This window comes from Typopeltis vanoorti, chromosome 19 (assembly GCF_054136105.1).
Source record: "Typopeltis vanoorti isolate ZY-2024b chromosome 19, IOZ_Tvanoo_1.0, whole genome shotgun sequence".
Lineage (NCBI taxonomy): Eukaryota > Metazoa > Arthropoda > Arachnida > Uropygi > Thelyphonidae > Typopeltis > Typopeltis vanoorti.
This window is the reverse complement of record NC_143567.1, coordinates 103,182,173-103,203,321: the sequence shown is the minus strand read 5'-3', so window position 1 is coordinate 103,203,321 and position 21,149 is coordinate 103,182,173. Positions and strand designations below refer to the sequence as shown.

General features: G+C 35.9%; 1 protein-coding gene across 1 annotated transcript in view; it reads left to right on the top strand.

The window, feature by feature from the left end:
• LOC150096409 (protein still life, isoform SIF type 1-like) overlaps positions 1 to 21,149 on the top strand; it is a 479,324-nt gene that overhangs the window by 248,783 nt on the left and 209,392 nt on the right. Inside the window, exons 15-17 of the mRNA XM_090409055.1 lie at positions 564 to 744; positions 7,398 to 7,661; positions 12,217 to 12,359. Of these exons, the coding sequence (XP_090265181.1) occupies positions 564 to 744; positions 7,398 to 7,661; positions 12,217 to 12,359 (588 nt within the window). The remainder of the gene's footprint in view (positions 1 to 563; positions 745 to 7,397; positions 7,662 to 12,216; positions 12,360 to 21,149) is intronic.

Sequence of the window (21,149 nt, the reverse complement as noted above, 5' to 3'; positions counted from 1 at the left end):
ACAAGACTTAGAGTCTACGAAACAATAGCCAGATCTACAACTATTATATGAAAGTGAGATATGGAGCTTTGGAGAAAGGGATATACACAGAATTCAGACAGCAGAAAAGAAATTCCTCAGAAAAACTCACCCTATGAGATAAACAAAGAAATTGTGAAATAATTAAAAATCTTAAAATTAATTCCATAACAGACTCAGTGATAGAGGAAAAAGTGGCTAGACCATATAGTAAGAATGCAGAGAAAAAGATTACAAAAAAAAAGATCTTAACACATAATCCTAGAGGAACAAGGAACAGGGGTCGACCAAGAAGATGGGCCGAGTACGGAACAGGCCACTTCGCCTAGAACCTGGATAGGAAGACGAAAAAGAAGAATGTACTGGAGCTAACTGCACTAATACTATATTTTTACATTTTCCCCAAATTCTTCTTTTTTTACACTACGTTATAGTTTTATCTCTTGAGAATAAATAAAGTATTATAGTCATATTCTCCTCAATATTCCTTTCGATAACATTTCGAACATGCCTTTAATTGTTATTTGTTTCTTTCTTTCTTACAGACTTTTGACGTAGTTGATATATGTGCCAAAGTTCTCTACCAGGTGGAGCTATCTAGAGCTACACTGGAAAGCCTCTTCGGATTTAGCGTAGAGGCAGAGCTTACAGAGAACGCTGACCACCAGGATGAACTTTGCGTATATGTCAGTAGAGTGGAGGAAGGCAGTCTGGCTCATCAGCAAGGTACTAACATATAAACCATTTATATTAAGAAATAGTTTAGTATTTGCTTTACTCTTCATTTTAATACATTTATTTAGTATTATATTCAGTTAGTAAATAGATTCTACTTTGACAACAGTATTAAAAGCAAATGCTTCTGAGTGAAACATTAATTTTATCCCTGAATGCCTCCACAACTGGAATAACAATGGGACATTTTCCAATCTTCGATTGGAAAAGGTCTCGGTTCGATTCTTGTTTTAACTAGAGGAATCTTTGTATGGTCTTTTTCATTTGAAAGCGAGTTAGCCGATCTCACACGGACGTATGAGATTTTTTGCGTTATTTTCATTTTTTATTAACAGTACCATCTTATAATAGTATTAAGTTTATTAAGAAAAACAAAAGTATTAATAAAAGTATTAATACGTTTATTTTTTATTATTTTATTTGAGATTACCAAGAATAGAAAAAATACATCCTGCAAAAGTATCCATCCTCTTCATGCCCAATTACGCATAAATGCGGGATCCATCTTCTGCATTTACCCTTTTTCTTTATCTTTCTTTCTTTTCTGCCATTCTTTGCAAAATTATGTTAGTTTAAGTCTTTCTCTTTCCTTTCCTTTTTTTTTCTTCTGAGATCCATCTCAAAGCTACCTTTAGAAGTTGACCACAGAACTTATAAAAGTATATGAGGTCATGATTCATGGGGTCCGAGTCTGAATGGAGGAGAAACTTACTGAAAAACTAAGTTTTTGCGTCGGGAAAACTATAAGAATACAGGAAACCCTCGCTTAATGCGAATTCGATATGCGCGATAATCAGTTAGAACAAATGAGTGAAATGATACTATTTCCCGCTTTACGCGAGTGATTCATCAGTTAACGTGATTTTTTACGTTATGCGAAATTTTACGTTACGCGAATTTTTTTGTCGCCAATCCAGCGAGTGGAAAAGCTGGAAGTCATTAAAAGACATGAAAGTAGCGCTAGTAATACAATGATTGTGCAAGACCTGGGATACAGCAAGTCTACGGTTCGGACGATATTAAATAAGAGCAAAGATTCTTTGTATTCTTTGTAATAAGGAAAAGTTGCTGCTGCTTCTCTAAAAAAGCAGATCGCCCGAAATAGAAGCCATTTAATGATCGAGATGGAACGTCTTCTATCACTCTGGATTGAGGATTATAACCAAAAAAGAATAACTTTTAGTACAGGGAATATGCAAAAGCTCTCAATATCTTTACCTCATTGAAAGAGACCAAATTTCAAGAAGAATGTGAAAGCTTTACTGCAAGTTTAGGATGGTTTAATCGTTTTAAAAATCAAACTAAACTGCATAACGTAAGAATAACTGGGTAATCTTCTACTGCTGATAAAGATTCTGCAGCCAAGTTTCCTGAAGAATTGCAAAGGATAATTCAGGAGGGTGATTATAACGATCGGCAGATAATCAACGTCGACGAAATTGGTTTCTTTTGTAAGCGTATGCCAACAAAAACTTTCCTTGCTAAAACTGAAGCATCTCAACCAGGATACAAAGCATCTAAAGATCATCTTACGCTTCTATTAGGAGGCAATGCAGAAGGCGACTTTAAACTCAAGTTTATGTTAGTCTATCGTGCTCAAAATCCAAGATTTAACATTATTGAAGAAATCAGCACAACTAAAAAAGAACTTGGATTTAATGAACTGGATAATGAAGATGTGAGAAACTTGTTCGATTCCTATTCAGAACAGTTAAGCGAGAATGATCTCCTTCAACCAGAAGAACAGCGTGCATATGAAGAAGAAGAAGAAGGAGTGCGAACAAGAAGAGAACTAAGAAGCTAGCTGCAAAAGAACTTGAACTAGTTTTCAATCACATTGAGTAAGCTAAGGACATTTTGTTTAATGCTGATCCTGATACGTAACGAAGCTTTCAAAGTCCACCGAAATCTTGATAAAGCATCGCCAGCTATCGCAAATTGCATGACATGACATGACAAGATGAAAACGTCGAGCACGATTCAAATATTTACTTAATTTTTTTTGTAAAAAAGTAGCTCAATCAAATGTTTAGACATTAAATAAAAATTTCAGCAACTGATTTTTATTAACTTTGATGACTTTACCGTCTAATATAACTTATACAGTATTTTGTTTTCAAATTTATGCTAACTGTGAATGAATTATAATTATCCCTATTTTTATTGCATTCGTTTAACGCGATTTCGCTTAGTGTGCATTGATTGATGGATTAATTAATCGCGTTAAGCGAGGTTTTCTTGTATTTCAAATGACAGAGGTGAAGGAGATGAATTCACCATTTTCATCTCTTTACCTCCTTCTTAGGTAAAGTTCGAACCATTTTAACGTGGGTTTGCAGTCGGACTGTGTATAGGGCGTTGGCCATTTGCTGGACGTTCAGCGGATTTGGATGAGAGAGAAAAGGACTTGCAGAAAACGTATATGACAAAAGCAAGTTTATTCTTGCAACGAAGAATGAAGGGAGCCTTCTATGATAGATGGATTTCAATTAGCTAGATTCCCTCTACTGGATAATGGCAGGAATTTATAAAGATTTTTGTTGTCCATCCCAGAGTGGAAATAATCCAATGTAAGGTGTAAGTAGTTGCTCAGGATAAAAAAAAAAAAATAACGAAAACAGAAAGAGGTTGGATAGATCTTTTTTATTTGGGGCCGAGGTATTTGTGCAAGGAAAGGGTAAAAGTAAACGCTAATCGAAAAGAAAAACCTCATCTTGTTGAGGAACTTGATATTATCAGTGGCGAGAAAGCATTACAAAAAATCTTTCTGTGGGATAAAAGGCAGACCAGTGCCTTACTTACACTGAAATTGATTAGATTATTTTTCACATTAAAAAACTTCGCAAGGATACGTATTTATGACAAGTTATAGATCTTGATTGCAATGTCCATTCGTGTAGTGAGGGGTTTGAAATGCGAAAAAAATAGGGTACAGTACAGAAGCAAACACAGCGCAATAATTAACTACAGAGTAAAGGAGTTTAGCTGTATTTGGGATGGGAAAATTATACTGGAAACGAAAGACATTTTAGTAAATTTTTCACTCTTTTCTGAATAATTTAAAATGATTAATAATTCACTGTATTGATATTTATTTTGTATAATTAATATTTTAATTTTGAAATGTTAAATTTATTATGAAAAAATTAAAACAATTTTCAGAATTAAATTAACCAACACAACTGCAAAATAAAATATATTATGTAAGATAACTCGTATGTTTTTCTGCAACTTGTTTACTTGGTATTGCATCCGCTGGAGGGCTAATAACCTAATCCTTCATAGCAGCAGACGAAATCAGAAAGCAAAGAAATGCAAAAAATAAAATAAAAACCCTTTTAAGTAGCTTTTTTTTTGCAGTAGTCGGAGTGGAATTCTCTTTGTCTCAACCTAACATGAAAGCTCATCATTATCTGCATCATCTACACATCAATTACTCTATTATCTTTCTCCCCATCATCTGTCTTCTAAACGAAGCGAATGTAATCGGCAGTGTGCGCCTAAATGCCATTACTTTGGAAGTAAGAAAGATTAATTATGACACGGAAAAACGAAGTTGAAAGCGACTGTAATGCAGAGCCGCATATATTTGTCTTTCAGTAGGGGAAAATTCATTTCAAATTGGACCAATAAACTCTACAAATGGAAATATTTATTTAAAACATAATTCTCCTGCTTGTTTTTTTGACAGGGTTTCATGCAAATTCCAATTACAATCTTTCCCAATCATATTATTAGATCTGCGGTAGATTATTTATGTTAGCTTCTTTTCATTACGCATTTCATTTCATTGACATCGTAAATGGCATCGCTCCGGTAGATCGCAGGATGTGGCGTTTTATCTTCTTGACATCTATCTGTTTCTTATCAGAAAGGCGTCTTAAAAAAAGAGAGAAAAAGACGCGAATAGGTAAAATCTTTTTATGGATTGTTTTATGATACTGTTGCAGTCGCGTGAGACCTTTAAATAAATGCAACGAAGATCTATATATCAATGGTTATAAGTTTCTTTAACTGTATATATCCGGATTTAAAAGTGGTCGTCGTCATCCCATATGTTAGGACGAGTGTATAGTATCGACCGTGTCTTTTAGTTGAAGAGACGTGGGTTCGGATCCCGTTCGAACGATGAACCATTATAGGGACTTTACTCTGAAGATGAATTACCCAGTCTCAATTGGAGGTGGGAGGATTCTTCGTTCGGGAAAGTCGGGTTTATTTCCAGCCCAGCATTTCTAACCCCATAGCTAGTTCCAAACAAAGCAGTCCAATGCAGATCCACATGCTCGCCAATGGTCGGGTATTTTGATCCACCATGATTAAGTCCTTTTGGACAACAATGAAGTCTTCTGCGTAAACTTTCGTAAAGAAATTAATTATTGTTGATTACTACAAACTTTTTGTGTGACATTTCTTTGATGAAAATGGATCTGAATAGAAAACAAGAACAAAATACTGAAGATCACGAACATTATTCTGATTTCGCATTAGTTGAAAAGAATGCAAATTTTGCAAAAAAAAAAGAGTGAGGGACTTATCGAAAGTCGAAAGAAAAGATAGTATATGGGAAAGAGATTAATGATGAGCAATAAGTAGAAAAAATCCAGTCGCAAGATTGAAATAAGATTGAAGAAAGTTATAATTCGTCATGTGCAGAAAAACCTTTAAAGTTAATCGAAATCTATATACCTCTTTGCAGAAAGATGGCTTCAATTAAGCAGGAATTTGATCATGAAGAAAAAAAAAAAGAATTGAAAGTAAGTAACGCAAACAGATCTGCTGAGTAATAAAAGAATAAAAAGAATACGGGATTCTTAAAACAGTAAAAAGAGTGTCATCATTATCATCAGCCGTTTTCTGTCCATTACTAAATCGAGGCCTACCTAGAAGTCCTCCATTGAGTCCTAACTTTCGCTTTTGTATGTCAATGCGTTCCAGCCATCTCTTTAATCTCTATCTGAATCAGGAACACCAAAGAGATATCAACTTTGTTCATTTCTGAGTATTAGTTCTTGCAGTATGACCTACCCATTGCCTTTTGGATGTTTTAATGGCAGTTATAATGCCTCACACCCTATTTTCAGCTCTAACATAAGAATTGCGTTTTACCTCTGGATCTTCAACTTGTTGGTCAATTTGTCAGTGAAAGTCTACGTTTCACTTCCAAATGTTATGACGGGAAGTATGCAACTGTCGAATATTTTTCTTTTAAGGCAGATTGGGATTATTCCTTTCAGTACTTCACGAAGTTCTGCAAAAACCATCAACCAATTTGAATCTTACGTATAATTTCTTCTTCACAGCCTCCCTTTACCGTGATCCTTTGTCCTAGGTAAATATAGGAAGTTAGTATATCAATTTCCCGTGTTCCATATGTACTGGCACTTTGGTGATGTATTTATTATGCATTCTTTTTGTTTTGTCTGCTAATATTTAATCCTTTCTTTTTACTTTCTGCATCCAATTGATCATTTATTGAAGTCTACAGAAACAGTGTAGGAGTCTTAAACAGTGAAAAAAAAAAGGGGGTGATTGTTGCATAGATTTTATCGCCGCTGGCTTCATCTTAGTATTCAGTTAATTAAATTAAATATCAACAGAAAATAATCGAGAAAAACATAAGATTTATTTAGTAAATTAAATATTTCATTTATTAAATAGCCATAGGACGTAATCAACTGAAAACCAAATATTTAGGAAATTGTTGTAAGCACACTGTATTTCCATTATTATCGACCTTCCTTTAGAATATTTCTGTCCATTTAGAGTGGCGACAACAACACAAACACCACGAAATACCCAAATTCATATTTCTAAATACTGTTTCATAATGGTTTTCTTGTTTATAAGAAGTTTTGTGAATATCCTGTGCGATTGTTTTGAAGTACGTGTACATCACAATGTTCAAAATATCAAAAGGGAAAAAAATCAGCCACCACCACCATTTAACCTTTACGAACAGGGAATAGTTAATTGCTTTGCTGCACTTGAGGTCGATTGTTTCACTTAAGAGTGAAATAAAAAAAAAATAAACATATTTTGGGAATTTTAATGAAGAACGGAATTTTAAGCGTACGTGAGGGTGTTTGATTCGTTAAAGTTCGATCGATATAACTAATTACAAAAATCATTAAAACCCTCCCAGGAACAATATAAAAGTAAATTTTGCGTTTCTCCAAACCATTAAAACTGACATATCGGGGCATGAATTCTTAAAAGTCAAACAGTTATTCTCCTGGCCCATCATAAAATGAATAGCATTTTCATCTTACTGGCGCATGCGCAATGCATCTCATTTGGTGTTCTTCAAAATGACAACGAGTGTCTCTGACAGCAACAATGCATTTTTTTAAAAGATCGTTTATGGCTCGAGGTTAGATGCGGGAGAAAGGGAAGCACTTGTGAACAACACAAGGCAGCCAACTACATTTTATATTTTAAAAAAATGGAAAACTTGGCAAAAAATTTTTTAAATCTCTACAGTGTGCGAAAAGTTCCATTTATTATTTACATCACCAACTTCGTTATTAATTCCTATTTTAATTTACATCAAATATTATTTTTTGTAGCGCACGATTTTTTTTTAAATGTAAAACAAGAAATATGCAGATGATTATTCTCAAGGTTTGTGTATTCTCTTTTAGGTGTAATGAAGGGCGACGAGATCATGGTAATTAACGGCGCGATTGTTAGCGATCTGGACATGATGTACATCGAAAGTGTGCTCCAAGAAGAGCTGTCTTTATGTATGATGATGAGGTCGTCTCGAACGGATCCTCCTGACTTAGCGAGTGTCATGAAAACAACAGACGATTACATCGAGTCCCTGGTATGCCCACCTCCACCAAGCGACAGCGCCCTGAGCGAAGAAATGATTGGGAAACTAATTGTCCCATCTCCACTTTATGGTGAGTGTTAGTTCTGCATTTAATATTGTTAGTATTAATGGAAGAAACCTCTGTGCTTCGTATTACGAAATACACTGCATGACCAAAATATTGACCAGTAATAGAAACATAGTGTATGAAAGATATTTGAATAATTGGGAAACATATCTACAGCAAAAGTACCTGAAATACATTAAAAATCGGGTTTGATATCGGATAAAACTGGATTGGTTATTGCCAATGACTAATCAGCATTGGCAATAACCATCGCCTGAAACCATCGATGAGCTTCCTAATCTTTAAATCTCTCTCTCTCTCTCTCTTAATATCTTTTTTTTTTTTCACTGTTTATTTCAAGAGTAGAAGAAATGGTAGAAGAGGGGTTGTCTGTCTTCTTATATCTTGTACATTTTGGTATTTTTTCACTCTTTCTGGTCAGTTCCATAGTTCTTTCTCTTAGGCAATTACATCGTAGTTTTGCGAATCTAAAGTGGAGTCAAATTTTTTGCTAATGTAGCTCGCATTTATGACATCATAGATAACCAGTAACTCTTTGAGATAATAAAAACAAAACAGTTTCTGATTTACTATTTTCTGATGTGATAATGTATGCCTTTTTGGCTTCAGAAAACTAGTGTACACGTGGTCTGAAAAGTTCTCGGCCTAACAATGAAAAAACGAATTTACAATTTCAAAATGATTTTTATTTTTCAACATACTATCCCTTAAGACTGACACATTTATTCCAGCGATGTTCCAGCGCCATTATTCCGTCCCTGTAGTGGTTCTCAGTAAGATCTGCAAAATACTCCTCTACAGCTGCAATCACCTCTTGATTCGAAGAAAAACCTGACCAGCGAGGAGGGGTTTTAGTATTGGAAAGAGATAGAAGTCAGAGGGAGCTAAATCTGGGAAATAGGGCGGATGTTCTAACAATTCATAGTGCAGATCCCTTAATATTCCCATTACCAAAACACCTTTGTAGGCAGGTGCATTGTCTGATGAAAGATGATTTTTTTATCTTCCGCAAAACGGGTCTTTTCTCACGAATTTTTTCGTCAAGTCTGGTTAAAAGACGGAATAATATTCCCCGGTTATTGTTTTACCCTTTTCAATATAATGAATAAACAAACTGCCTTTAACATTCCAAAACACCGATGACATGATCTTTCCTGCTGATGGAACCGACTTTCTCTTCTTTGGCACTGAACAACAGCCTTCTGTCCACTGTTATGACTACTGTTTGGATTCTAGTGTGTAATGGTGAATCTAAGTCTCATCCATAGTAATAAATCGACGTACAAAATCAGTTTTTGCAGTTCTTGCTAAAACGCTCCAAGCACTGTTCAGAGATGTTCATGCGAGTGCGTTTTTGATCTGCGTGGCACCCATCTTGCGCAAAGCTTTTTCATTTGCAATTCTTCATGCAAAATTGATCGACGTGCACTTGATCAATGATTTCTGGTGTTGATACACTTTTTTGGACGTCCTTAACGTGAATCATCTTCAAGGCTGGTATGGCCACGTTTAAACTCGGCAGCCCATTACTTAATTGTCGAAACTGAAGGAGAAGAGTGCCCATAAACTTTTATGAACTTCGAATGAATTTCTTTTGGCGTTAGACCTTCTTTTACAAAGAATTTTATAACACTCATATATTAGAATATTATAGAATTATAATACTGATTATAATTCTATAACATGATACTCAGTTTTATATATTTCAAGGAATACAGACAACACTTTGGCTTCCAACAGCTGTATATATATATACAGGGTGTTCGGGATAAATTTGACAGTTTCGTAAGGAAAAAGAAAATCTTCTTTGTATCTATTAAATTTAATGAATTGACAAAAAAACATTATAGGCAGAGTTAATTACAATACTATCAACAAGATTTACTCAAAATAACCACCATTAGCATCGATCACAGCTTCAATTCTGCTTCGGAACCTCGAACAAGCTGATGCTACAGTCTCCCTGGGAAGGGCCGCAAAAACTGTTTTAATTTTATCCATTAACTGGGCTTTTGTATTACTGGAAGTGCGATTGGTGTCTTTTTCAACTGCGCCCCATACAAAATAATCCATGGGGTTAAGGTCTGGGGAGTTTGGAGGCCAAACATTTGGACTGGTGAAGTCGTAGAAATTTTCAGACAACCATTTTTGACTTTTCCCAGAGGTGTGGCAAGGGGCCGAATCCTGCTGCCATACATACGGCCTACCATTGGCTACCCTTGTTATCCAGGGCTTGACTACAGTTAGCAACTCCACGAACAAAGCCCGAATTCCAATGCCAGGGTTCTTCAACACCTGTTCCTGCAGATTTGCGAGGAATTCTGCTGTACGAACGCAATCAGATCGTCTGCTAGGAATCTTTCTTCTTGCTACATCCTCGTAGTCACCATTGCAAGTCTCTAGTTCATGCCTGATTGTTTTTACTGTATTCAGGGAGCATTGGGCAGCAGTCGTAATATCCTTATTTTGATGGCGGGCACGAATCATCATGATACAAGTTATTCTCTTCCATGATTCAGGTGGGTTCCAGCTATCCATCCTTTCTGACATCTTGTATATGAATGAAGAAGGGTCCAAACTTTTAAATGAAGAGAAGTGTGTGTTAATACATGTAACTTACGGAAAAATATAATTAATTATAAATATGTCAAATTTATCCCGAACACCCTGTATATATATATACAGGGTGTTCGGGATAAATTTGACAGTTTCGTAAGGAAAAAGAAAATCTTCTTTGTATCTATTAAATTTAATGAATTGACAAAAAAACATTACAGGCAGAGTTAATTACAATACTATCAACAAGATTTACTCAAAATAACCACCATTAGCATCGATCACAGCTTCAATTCTTCTTCGGAACCTCGAACAAGCTGATGCTACAGTCTCCCTGGGAAGGGCCGCAAAAACTGTTTTAATTTTATCCATTAACTGGGCTTTTGTATTACTGGAAGTGCGATTGGTGTCTTTTTCAACTGCGCCCCATACAAAATAATCCATGGGGTTAAGGTCTGGGGAGTTTGGAGGCCAAACATTTGGACTGGTGAAGTCGTAGAAATTTTCAGACAACCATTTTTGACTTTTCCCAGAGGTGTGGCAAGGGGCAGAATCCTGCTGCCATACATACGGCCTACCATTGGCTACCCTTGTTATCCAGGGCTTGACTACAGTTAGCAACTCCACGAACAAAGCCCGAATTCCAATGCCAGGGTTCTTCAACACCTGTTCCTGCAGATTTGCGAGGAATTCTGCTGTACGAACGCAATCAGATCGTCTGCTAGGGATCTTTCTTCTTGCTACATCCTCGTAGTCACCATTGCAAGTCTCTAGTTCATGCCTGATTGTTTTTACTGTATTCAGGTAGCATTGGGCAGCAGTCGTAATATCCTTATTTTGATGGCGGGCACGAATCATCATGATACAAGTTATTCTCTTCCATGATTCAGGTGGGTTCCAGCTATCCATCCTTTCTGACATCTTGTATATGAATGAAGAAGGGTCCAAACTTTTAAATGAAGAGAAGTGTGTGTTAATACATGTAACTTACGGAAAAATATAATTAATTATAAATATGTCAAATTTATCCCGAACACCCTGTATATAGATAGATAGAATGACTTGCAATTTCACATCGATGTTTATGATAGATGTACCAACTTAGAAAAAAAAATCCTGTCGATAGTGTTGCCATTTATGGTTCAGGCCGAGAACTTTTCAGACCATCCACGTATATAAAAATACATGTAAACGCATAAAAATCATAATCGCTCAGTGACATCTTGTAAGTTTCTCAATATGGAATTCACTTATTCTCTTGTCGTTAATAAGGTAAGTTACAATCATGTGTGATATGGCGTTGGAAGATTAATGCGGTGAAAGAATTTTCTTCTAAAGAACTGATAAAAAATCGGCTTGCTTGCGTAAGGATCAGGATCGTACCTTGAGTGATAATCTAGTTCACAAACCTAACAAATCACTGGTCAATAGAATGTGGGCTCATCCTCGCTTTTCAAAATCTGCTTATTTATTTGCATTATTATTGTTTCGTATTTATTTTCATTATTGTTCTGTTTTCGACGATTTTATTACAAAATTAAATCTGTGTCTTTAATCTGATGTGAGACTGGATGTGAAGTGTTTGCGCTAGGATAGACTAAAGATGTCTATCGACAAAAAGAAGTGACCGAACTTACTGAACAGCTGAATATGACAAAAAGTAACGAGAGTGAAGAAAGATAAAATTTTGTTCGAGAAGTAATTCAGGATTGCATTTGGTAGCATTGAAATTCATCACATTTTCAATCTACTTGAGACATATGGAGATTAGTGTTTTAAGATACTGATTTAATTTTGTAATAAAACCGTCGAAAGCAGAACAATAATGAAAATAAACCAGAATTTTAATTTAAAGTTTTAAATATTTCTCATTACACTGAAATGATTATAGATTCACTTTTGAAATACTTTCAATCTCTCTCTTTCAGAACTTATATGCTTTAACTTGCTTTTCCACAGTCGACATAAAATTCACTCATCCTTCAAAACTGTTTATTTGTAGGAGGGCAAGAAAAGGAAAAGGAAAAATCTCCTGAGACATCCGGTCGACCTACCCCATCACCCGTTCCTACTCAAGAAGCCCACCAGCTGTCTGCTGAGCAGATCGCGACCCTCTTGAAGGTAATAGAAGAGCCTTCCCGAGAGGTAACTGAAGTATACAGGTTGTGTCGACAATAGGATTATTATAATGCGTGTGTGTGTGTGCGTACGTGCGTTGGTGGTGGTGGTGTGTGTGTATGTGTGTGCGTAGTAGTAGTAGTTTAGACAGTTAGCTACGTTCCACAACGTTAGACATTGCATTATGTGAGACAGTAATCATTGAATCGAGTCAAAAATTCATTCACCAAACTACTTCCCATTCAATCATTAAGCTACAAGAAATTTTACTGAGAAAAATGAATATTGCTAGCGTTGACAATTAAGCTTACAGGAATTAACAAAACTCCTACATTGCTATAGAGAATGATTTTTATTTATCATTTATTCTACACCCTCTGTCCAAAAAGAAAACGATGTTTCTTTTTGGACAGAGTTTCTTCAAAAATAGAAGAAACTAATGGCGCCACCTGTTGTATCTTTTTGTTATCGAAAGCGGCAACCTTCATTAGTGTTGTGTCAACTGTTTATGACATCTGTTTCATTAGAAAACGAGTCATAGTGCGAAGAGTGACAGTGTGTTTTGACGAACGGTCAGTAGTCACGATATTCATGCCGTACGCGACGAATTCTCGCTATCAATCTTCAAAACTTCGAGATAAAACTCACCATTGACCGTTTGTCCAGGCGGAACGAATTCTTTGTGGATAATGCCCTTGGAATCGTAGAAACAAATCAGCATTGTCTTTACTTTTGACTTCTTCAAGCGACTTTGTCTCCACTCGGCACTTTGTTTCGGGCTCATCAAAACACTGTTTCGTCACCAGTAACGATCGATTCAGGGAAGTTTGAGTCCTTAATGAGGTCCTTGCAGTGTTCAATTTCGGTCAACTTGTGGGGAACAAATCGCGAATTCAATTTACGAAGGCCCAACCTCTCGGTCAAAATGTTGTGCAAAGTTGATTTTGGAATCCCCAGTTCACCTTCAATCAATCTTATGGACGATTTCAGGTTTTATTTAATGAAATCACGCACTTTTTGGAATGTTGACTTCGCTCAGTCCAGTTTTTGGACGGCCCGGCTTTTCGTCGTCCTCAAGCGTCTCACGACCACTTTGAAATCGCTTAAACCATTCGAAAACCTGAGTGGCATAAGCATTCATCACCGTATGCTTTTTGAAGCATTTTATGCGTTTCGGTAAAACGTTTACCAAGTTTAACACAAAAGTCAATCGCAGCTCTCTGTTTGAAACTCATTTTCCGACCTCTCGTCAAAACACACTGTCACTCTTGGCACTATAACTCGGCTTCTAATGAAACAAATGTCTTAAACAGTTGACACAACACTACTGAAGGTTTCCGCTTTTGACAACAAAAAGATACAACAGGTGGCGCCAACAGTTTCTTCTATTTTCGAAATGTTCGGTTTCTTTTTTGGACAGAGGGTGTATAAAAGAAGTGGAAATTTTTGACGGTGAATGTTCTAAACAAACTACACTCAGGTCAGTATTATTAATGATCAATATTATAAAAAAAAAAACAGCACGAATGGATGTAGTTTAGTTACACATTTCTCTTGATGACAGCCATTTTGGAGAACTGCCTATACAGGAATTTCCTTTGGAGAGTATTATATATCTTTCTATTAAATCTTTATAAGGCCTTTAAAGCTAAATATCATCTAATAACGGGTCTAGTGTACGAAGACGGCATGATTTTCCTTCTAGAAAACGCAAAGCTGACAGAGATTAAATGCAGTTAACAAACATAATACACATCATGTTTAAATAAGTATGGGATATTTCCTGTTTTAGAATGCAAGATACAGACACGTATATTCCTGTAAATCTCTGATAGGTAGATTTACACACTTTAAAGGAATGTTATCACATGATGCCAAGCAACAATCCATCTGTTGCTAACAATGATAAAATACAGCACCATCGAAATCAACATTAACATCAGATGGAAATGTGATGGCTTCTCACTAAGAAAACACAACAAGATTCTATTCAGTTATCACCAAGGGCAAAAGATGTTCTATTGGGTAGCAAAGAATATTTTCTACCCGGTGTGGAATGATCAATTTGGAGACTTCTAAACCATTGTTATGGATATTAGGACCTATTGTGTGTATGGAACCGATATAAAAAAGGCCGTAATATGAAAACTCAGACATCTTCCAATTTGAAAAACAACACGACGCATCGCATGGCTGGAGAAGGCATATTCCAATCGCACCGTTTGGGTAGAGATGTAATGATCTGGATCTGCTTTCCTAATAGGTTTCGGACCGTCTTAAGGTGAAAGTTGACGGATATATAAAACTTCTAGATAATGCGATGCTTTCTGCAATGTTGCAGTTTCACTAAACAAAACGATGTCTCATTCAGTGAGACAATGTACCATACTCTACTGCAGATGCTAATGTGACACGGTTTAAGGTTGTTAAAAACATGAGTAACCAGCACGCAGTCCCATAGAACACATTTGGGATCAAACTGGAACGTTGGAATGAGGCAAACCAATGATAGATGGACTGGTGGTCATGTTGAATGATCACAATACCTGAATCATGTTATCAGAAACTGGTGGCTGTTATTTTAGAAGGATGTAACTAGAACCAACGGAGGAATCATACGCTGTCGAAATACGAATTTACATTTCTCTGAAATACAATATTGCCACTATTTATCTCAGCAAAGTGCAGTGTACGATTTTGAAAACGGATCTTCTGGTCTGATGAAGCAATATAATTGTCGTGTTATGCAGTAGTTCAAAAGACTGGACTTCGTACACGATTAAAGATATTCAAAAGTAAAATAAAGTAAGAAAAGAAAACCTAATTACTGGACGTGTAAGTAGAATGTTTATGTTATAAATGACTTTTATTTTTATTTTGTTTTCTATACAGCACTTCCACTCACTATATTTTATAGTAAGCAAGTATCTGATAGTATCTGTTTATCCCTTGGGTGTGTATTCCAAGGAGAAATAATTATTATAAAATTGAATTTATAATTATAAAACAAACTTTATTTTATTATATTTATTTTATGGCAAGGCTGTATATTCTGTTATATCTTTCAATGACCGCACGCTTTCTTATTTAACACCTTTCATTACGTAAATCAACAACATTTCTCCAATATGTTCCTCTACAATCCTAATTTCTGATTACCAAACTCTTTTTCAATGAATTCTATAAACGTTGCTAACTTCAATGCTTTAAAAAATCAACTCTCTTAATTATAAAAAAAATAATCGCATTCCCAGTCTTACTTTTATCAATGCCGAATTTCTGATGGGTTTTCCTTCTTGGAATAACTCCAACTTCCGATCTTCTAGTCATAAATAACAACAATCTAAAAGTTATATTTTCTCTTTCGCTGAAAGCGTTGAAAACTATATAAATTACAATTCCATCCAACCACTGAGTACTTTATCTCATTTGGAGCGAGCTCCCTAAGAGTTACCACAAATCCTTGCATCGGTACAGATGAGAAATGTGCCAATTAATGATCTTATTTCACTACCACTTTTCTCCACACGTCTGATTTCCGCTATGCCTTTGTAACACATATTCCCATGGCCATTGTTCATCAGAATTGATATCTGTAATTCTTCCATTCTTCTCTAAATCTACTAAGGCACCTGCAGTAGCTAACACACGCCGTGTCCGCAGTACAAATCCCTTGGTCTTCCTTTCGATTGGTTGTTCCTCAGGAAAAACTTCCCTATTTATGCATTATTAAAATCAGTACCATCTTCAAGTTCAGAAATGAAATGTAACCAACTTTCCTTCTTTTTTTTCCCTTCTTTTTTTTTAGTTCTTTTGTCTATTTGTAGCACGAATGAAAAAAAAAAGAAAAAAGAAAACGACATAACGTGAAAAAATAATTTCGAAAACTGCGCCTTGTAACCTCTATGAAATATTGACAGTTGTAGTTCGTTAGCGTCAGATGACAGATTGAAGAAGGCATAAAGTACATTTAACAGCATGATAATACTGTTAGTCGACTGAGAATTAACAATTTGAAATTTAAACTAACAGTGAGTAAGATGGAAAGTAGAGACCAACCAATAGCCAACAAGCTAGGTAAATCTCAAAGCTGAACGCACAATAAATGGTGAATTATTCTTCTTGAGTTCACTCAGGTTTTACAGAAAAGCGTAGAATTATAGATATTCGCTGGGTAAACAAATGATGAGGCACTCAACGAACAAAGAAATGCTACTTTCACTAATTTACTTAATCAAATGAAATTAAACAAAATATAAGCATCGCGAATTTGTTTCTCCGATTTGTAATTTTAGCCAGTAAGCTCGCTTTGTTATTATGGGAATTAGCAACCCACAATAGGGACTCATTGTGCTGAGATAAGTAGAGGGAGCCGATAAGAATGTGGTTATTAATTCGTTTAATTCCACAGATAGTTAGATCGGGAGTTATAGAGAGGAAGCACTGTTCAGGACAGAAATAGCTACAGTGGAAGATTAAACGTGGACTTAAAAATGCTGAAGCATCTATAGATGTGATATGTTTATGCTTTAAAGGATAGAGATTATTACTATTATTCTGAAAAGATATAAAGGGATTTACAATAACTACAAATTACTATAAATCCCATTATCTATCTTTTCAATATTGGTAGATAATGAAGTTTCTTCCAATGTAAGAAATCTCATTATCTAGATCTCCTCGGCATTATCGAAGTTAGATTGGCAAAACAGATGATTCTGGGGGAATGAGAATAGAATAACGACGTTGTCTCTGTCTTCCTAATAAAACTCTGGATCTGCAATTTCGATGAAGTCATTCATTTGATTGATGCCGAAGTTTACAGCTAGGAAACAAAAATTACGAAAAATGGATTGATGATTTGAAATATATCCGTTGTCTTTAAAAGAACATGTAAAATGCAGAAGCCCACTAACAGCCTAACCTTCTTTTCGCTTGTAATCAATTAGTGGATCACAAAACAATCGCTAACATCTGCCAAGATTGAATACGTCAGTCATTACAATGGCGAAGGTGATCAATAATTCCAGTGCAGTCTATTGTGTTTATTGATTCCAAAACAATGGTTATCTTTCATAGGAGGGAGCGGCATTGTTTAGCATGTTTTATTAATAATCTTATTAACAGAAGCCTATATGTATTCATCAACTATATTAAAATGTCAATTATCTGCCAATTAGTTGAATTACTTGTTTAATATTCAGTGTCACAGCAAATTCTTTTATACACTATTAAAATTAATGGCGTTACATAATTTATACTTAATACAAAATATTGATGAGATGAACGTTGTCTTTTAGGATCACCAATATGTAAATTGGTGATATTCGAAGAAAAATTGATTCATAAGAATGATATACATACTTTTATGAATATTTTATTACGCGATAAAATATTATTAAATTGATAATTTCATATTTGATGATCTTGCTAAGATAATTTACTATTTTGTTTCTTTATTCGGGGAATTATAGTTGCAGATGAGCTAAAAAAAAATAGGAGGAGTGTGGTCTGTTGTGCTTGCCAAGTTGTTACAAAGATTTTCAGCTGTGCATATAAAATTATGGCTCTAAATCATTTTAAATAAATATGGAAATTTTATTTAAATATTTATTTAAAGTACGTGCCGTTAGAGTTGACAATAAAAATCTAATAAATGGCATTCCACGAAATGAGGAACAGCAATAAAATAATAATGGGCAAAATATTCCAAATTTCATTAAGCAGTTCATTTCTAAAAACACAATATGATGAATTTATTCTGGCGAATAATAGATACGCTACGGGCCCGCAGGCCACCTGTTGCCCGCGGAGCTCTTTGCCGTTGCCCGCCTGCCATTTTGAAAAAATAACTACTTAACATTAAAACACGATTAAATAAAAAATAATTTCAATGAAGCCTGCGAGCCACTAAGCTATACTGCGGTATTTAGAATTGTGAGATGCTTTTCAGATTCACAAGGAACGCTGTGCATTTGATACTTTAAGTAAAATCCTATAAAAATAAATATTAAATAGACATGCTTCTTCATCCATCTACCAGCGCCAATCAGTACTTAAGTACTAGTACTAACGTCGCAGATAGATGGCTGAAGCAGCAGTTCATTCGAGTGCGCTGTCTAGTGCCTTCCAGGCACATCTCGAAGGTTCTCGATACTTCGCTATTTTCATATAAATACAAGAGGATCTCATCCACAATCAGTCAGTCAGTCAGTCGTGAACAGTGTAATAATCGTGTATGAGCGCACGCAAGTTCGTCGCGTCAGCCATAGCCTATTGTGGTTTTATATTGCCAGACTTTTTTCATTAGTGTGAGACATATTCAGTGGATAATAACCGTTACACGGCCATTTTGGATCATTTTTTGGGTTCTAAATCAAGCGATTCTTGTCGGGTTTTAATAAAAAGTGGACCAATTTATACTTTTTTTTGTGCTGATCAACGATAAGCCAGTGTGTGTTTAATTTTCATGAGTCGGTGTAGTATCAAAAGAAACAATATGAAACGACACTATGAGACAAAGGATGCGTCCAATTTCGATCACCTTCAAGGGTGGCTTCGTATGGATAAAGTGAACCGTCTCCAAATTGATTTAAAATTCCAGCCGAGTACGTTTAAAAGGCAGAGGGAAGAGAGCGAAGCGTGCGCCAAAGTAAGTTATGTAATATCTGAAAAAATTGCTAGAAAAATCAAAAGCCTTCTTGGACGGCGAGTTTGTGAAAGAGTGTCTCATCACTGCTGGGGATATTCTGTGCCCAAATAATGAGGAAGTGTTTAAAAAACCGAGTTTGTCTGGGGTAACTGTAGCACGACGTGTCAAAGAACTTGCCAATGACATTGAAGGAACTTTAAAAAAAAACGGTCGTCCGAATTTACGTCATATTCACTTGCTTTAGATGTGAAGGATATAGCACAACTGGTTATCTTTGTCCGTGGAATTGATCAACAATTCAATGTGACGGAGGACCTGCTAGCGCTCGTACCTATGAAGGGAACGACGAATGGCACTGATATTCTTGAAGACACCAAGAAAACGCTCCAGCGTTTCGACCTCAGCTTAACCAACCTCGAGGGTGTGATAATAACTGATGGTGCTCCTGCTATGGTGGGAAAGAACGAAGGGTTTTTTGCGCTGCTACGGAAAGAACCAGAACTAGAAGGAAAAGATTTCGTCCATTACCACTGTTTAATCCACCAGGAGTATTTGTGAGCGAAAACTATTGGATTTGAGAATGTCATGAAAGTTATTGTGACTGTCGTCAACATTATTAGGGCAAGAGGATTGAATCATCGTCAATTCCAAGAGTTTTTGACCCAAGAGTGCGAAGCGAATCACGGCGATGTGGTTTATTATAGTGATGTGCGTTGGTAAGGTTCTTAAAAGAGTCTTTGACTTAAGGAGCGAAATACAGCAGTTCACGCAGACCAAGGGGAATCCGATTGCAGAATTTAACCATCCGAAGCAGATGACAGACTTTTCCTTTGTAACCGACATCTCGTTGCATACGAATGCCCTAAATACGCGGCTACAATCCAAAGATCAACTGGTGCACACTCTGTTAGATCACATCAAAGTTTTTGTAGCCACGCTCAAACTTTGGGAGGCACAACTCGCAAAAAAAGACAATTCATTTTCAGCTTTTCGCTGAGTCCAACTGTTCGTCTCTTGATGAATACGTTACAAAATTAGCCGTGTTGCGAAGTGAGTTCTAAGAGAGATTTAGTGATTTTCGTAACCAACAGTCTTCTTTAGATTTATTTCCAATGCCATTCAGTGTCAATGCTGCCGAAATGCCAGGCTCAGCACAAATGGAGCTGCTTGAACTCCAAAACAACTCTTCTTTGAGAGAAAAATTATTCAATGTGACCTTGCTTACATTTTACAAAGACTACATTTCTGAGGACGGATTCCCTAATCTTCGCCGGCATGCTTTGAAGATGTGCGCTCTGTTAGGAAGCACATACTTATCTGAGCAGTTCTTCTCCAGAATTAAGCATGCGAAGTCTAAGACAAGAACTCAGATTACGGACCAACATCTCGATAATACTCTGCGCATAGCGACTTCCAACATTGATGCCAACATCCACAAGCTGGTCAAGGAAAAACATTGCCAAGTTGCCCATTGACATTGTAAAAAATGAATGTTTTATTCATTAAATTATCTTTTTTTTTCAAGTATCGATTGTATTTACTTATCATGAACCCGACTCCCACCTACGCTCTTAAAACTGAGTTTGTTTATTTTTATAGGATTTTATGTAAAGTATCAAATGCACAGCGTTCCTTGTGAATCTGGAAAGCATCTTACAATTCTAAATACCACAGTATAGCTTAGTGGCCCTCGGGCGTCACTGAAATTTTTAATGCGGCTTGCACTGTCTGAAAGGTTGAAGATCCCTGTTCTAAGTATTATTACTGTTGCTATAGCCATTTTACTAGATGGCGAGCTGTAGGGTGGAATTTTAGTGCTCCTTGCTGTTTTTTTTTTTTTTTTTTTTTTTTTTTTTGCTGATATTTAATTTAGAATTCGAAGTTGAGCGTGGCGAAGTTTTTTAATGCTCAGCAGTTTTCCTTTTAAGGAATGGCGATGCGCATAAACATGCGCTTAAATATACGTTTTAACCCACCACGAAATTGTAAAGCACAGAGCATCGTTATCTTTGTAATAAGTTAAACAATAACAGCGCATTCAGCAGAGATTGATGGAAATATCTTGAAAGTGCAAAAGGTTCTCAGGAAAATAGAAAGAACATCTCTAACATGTACACCCTCTGTCCAAAAAGAAACCGAACGTTTCGAAAATAGAAGAAACTAGT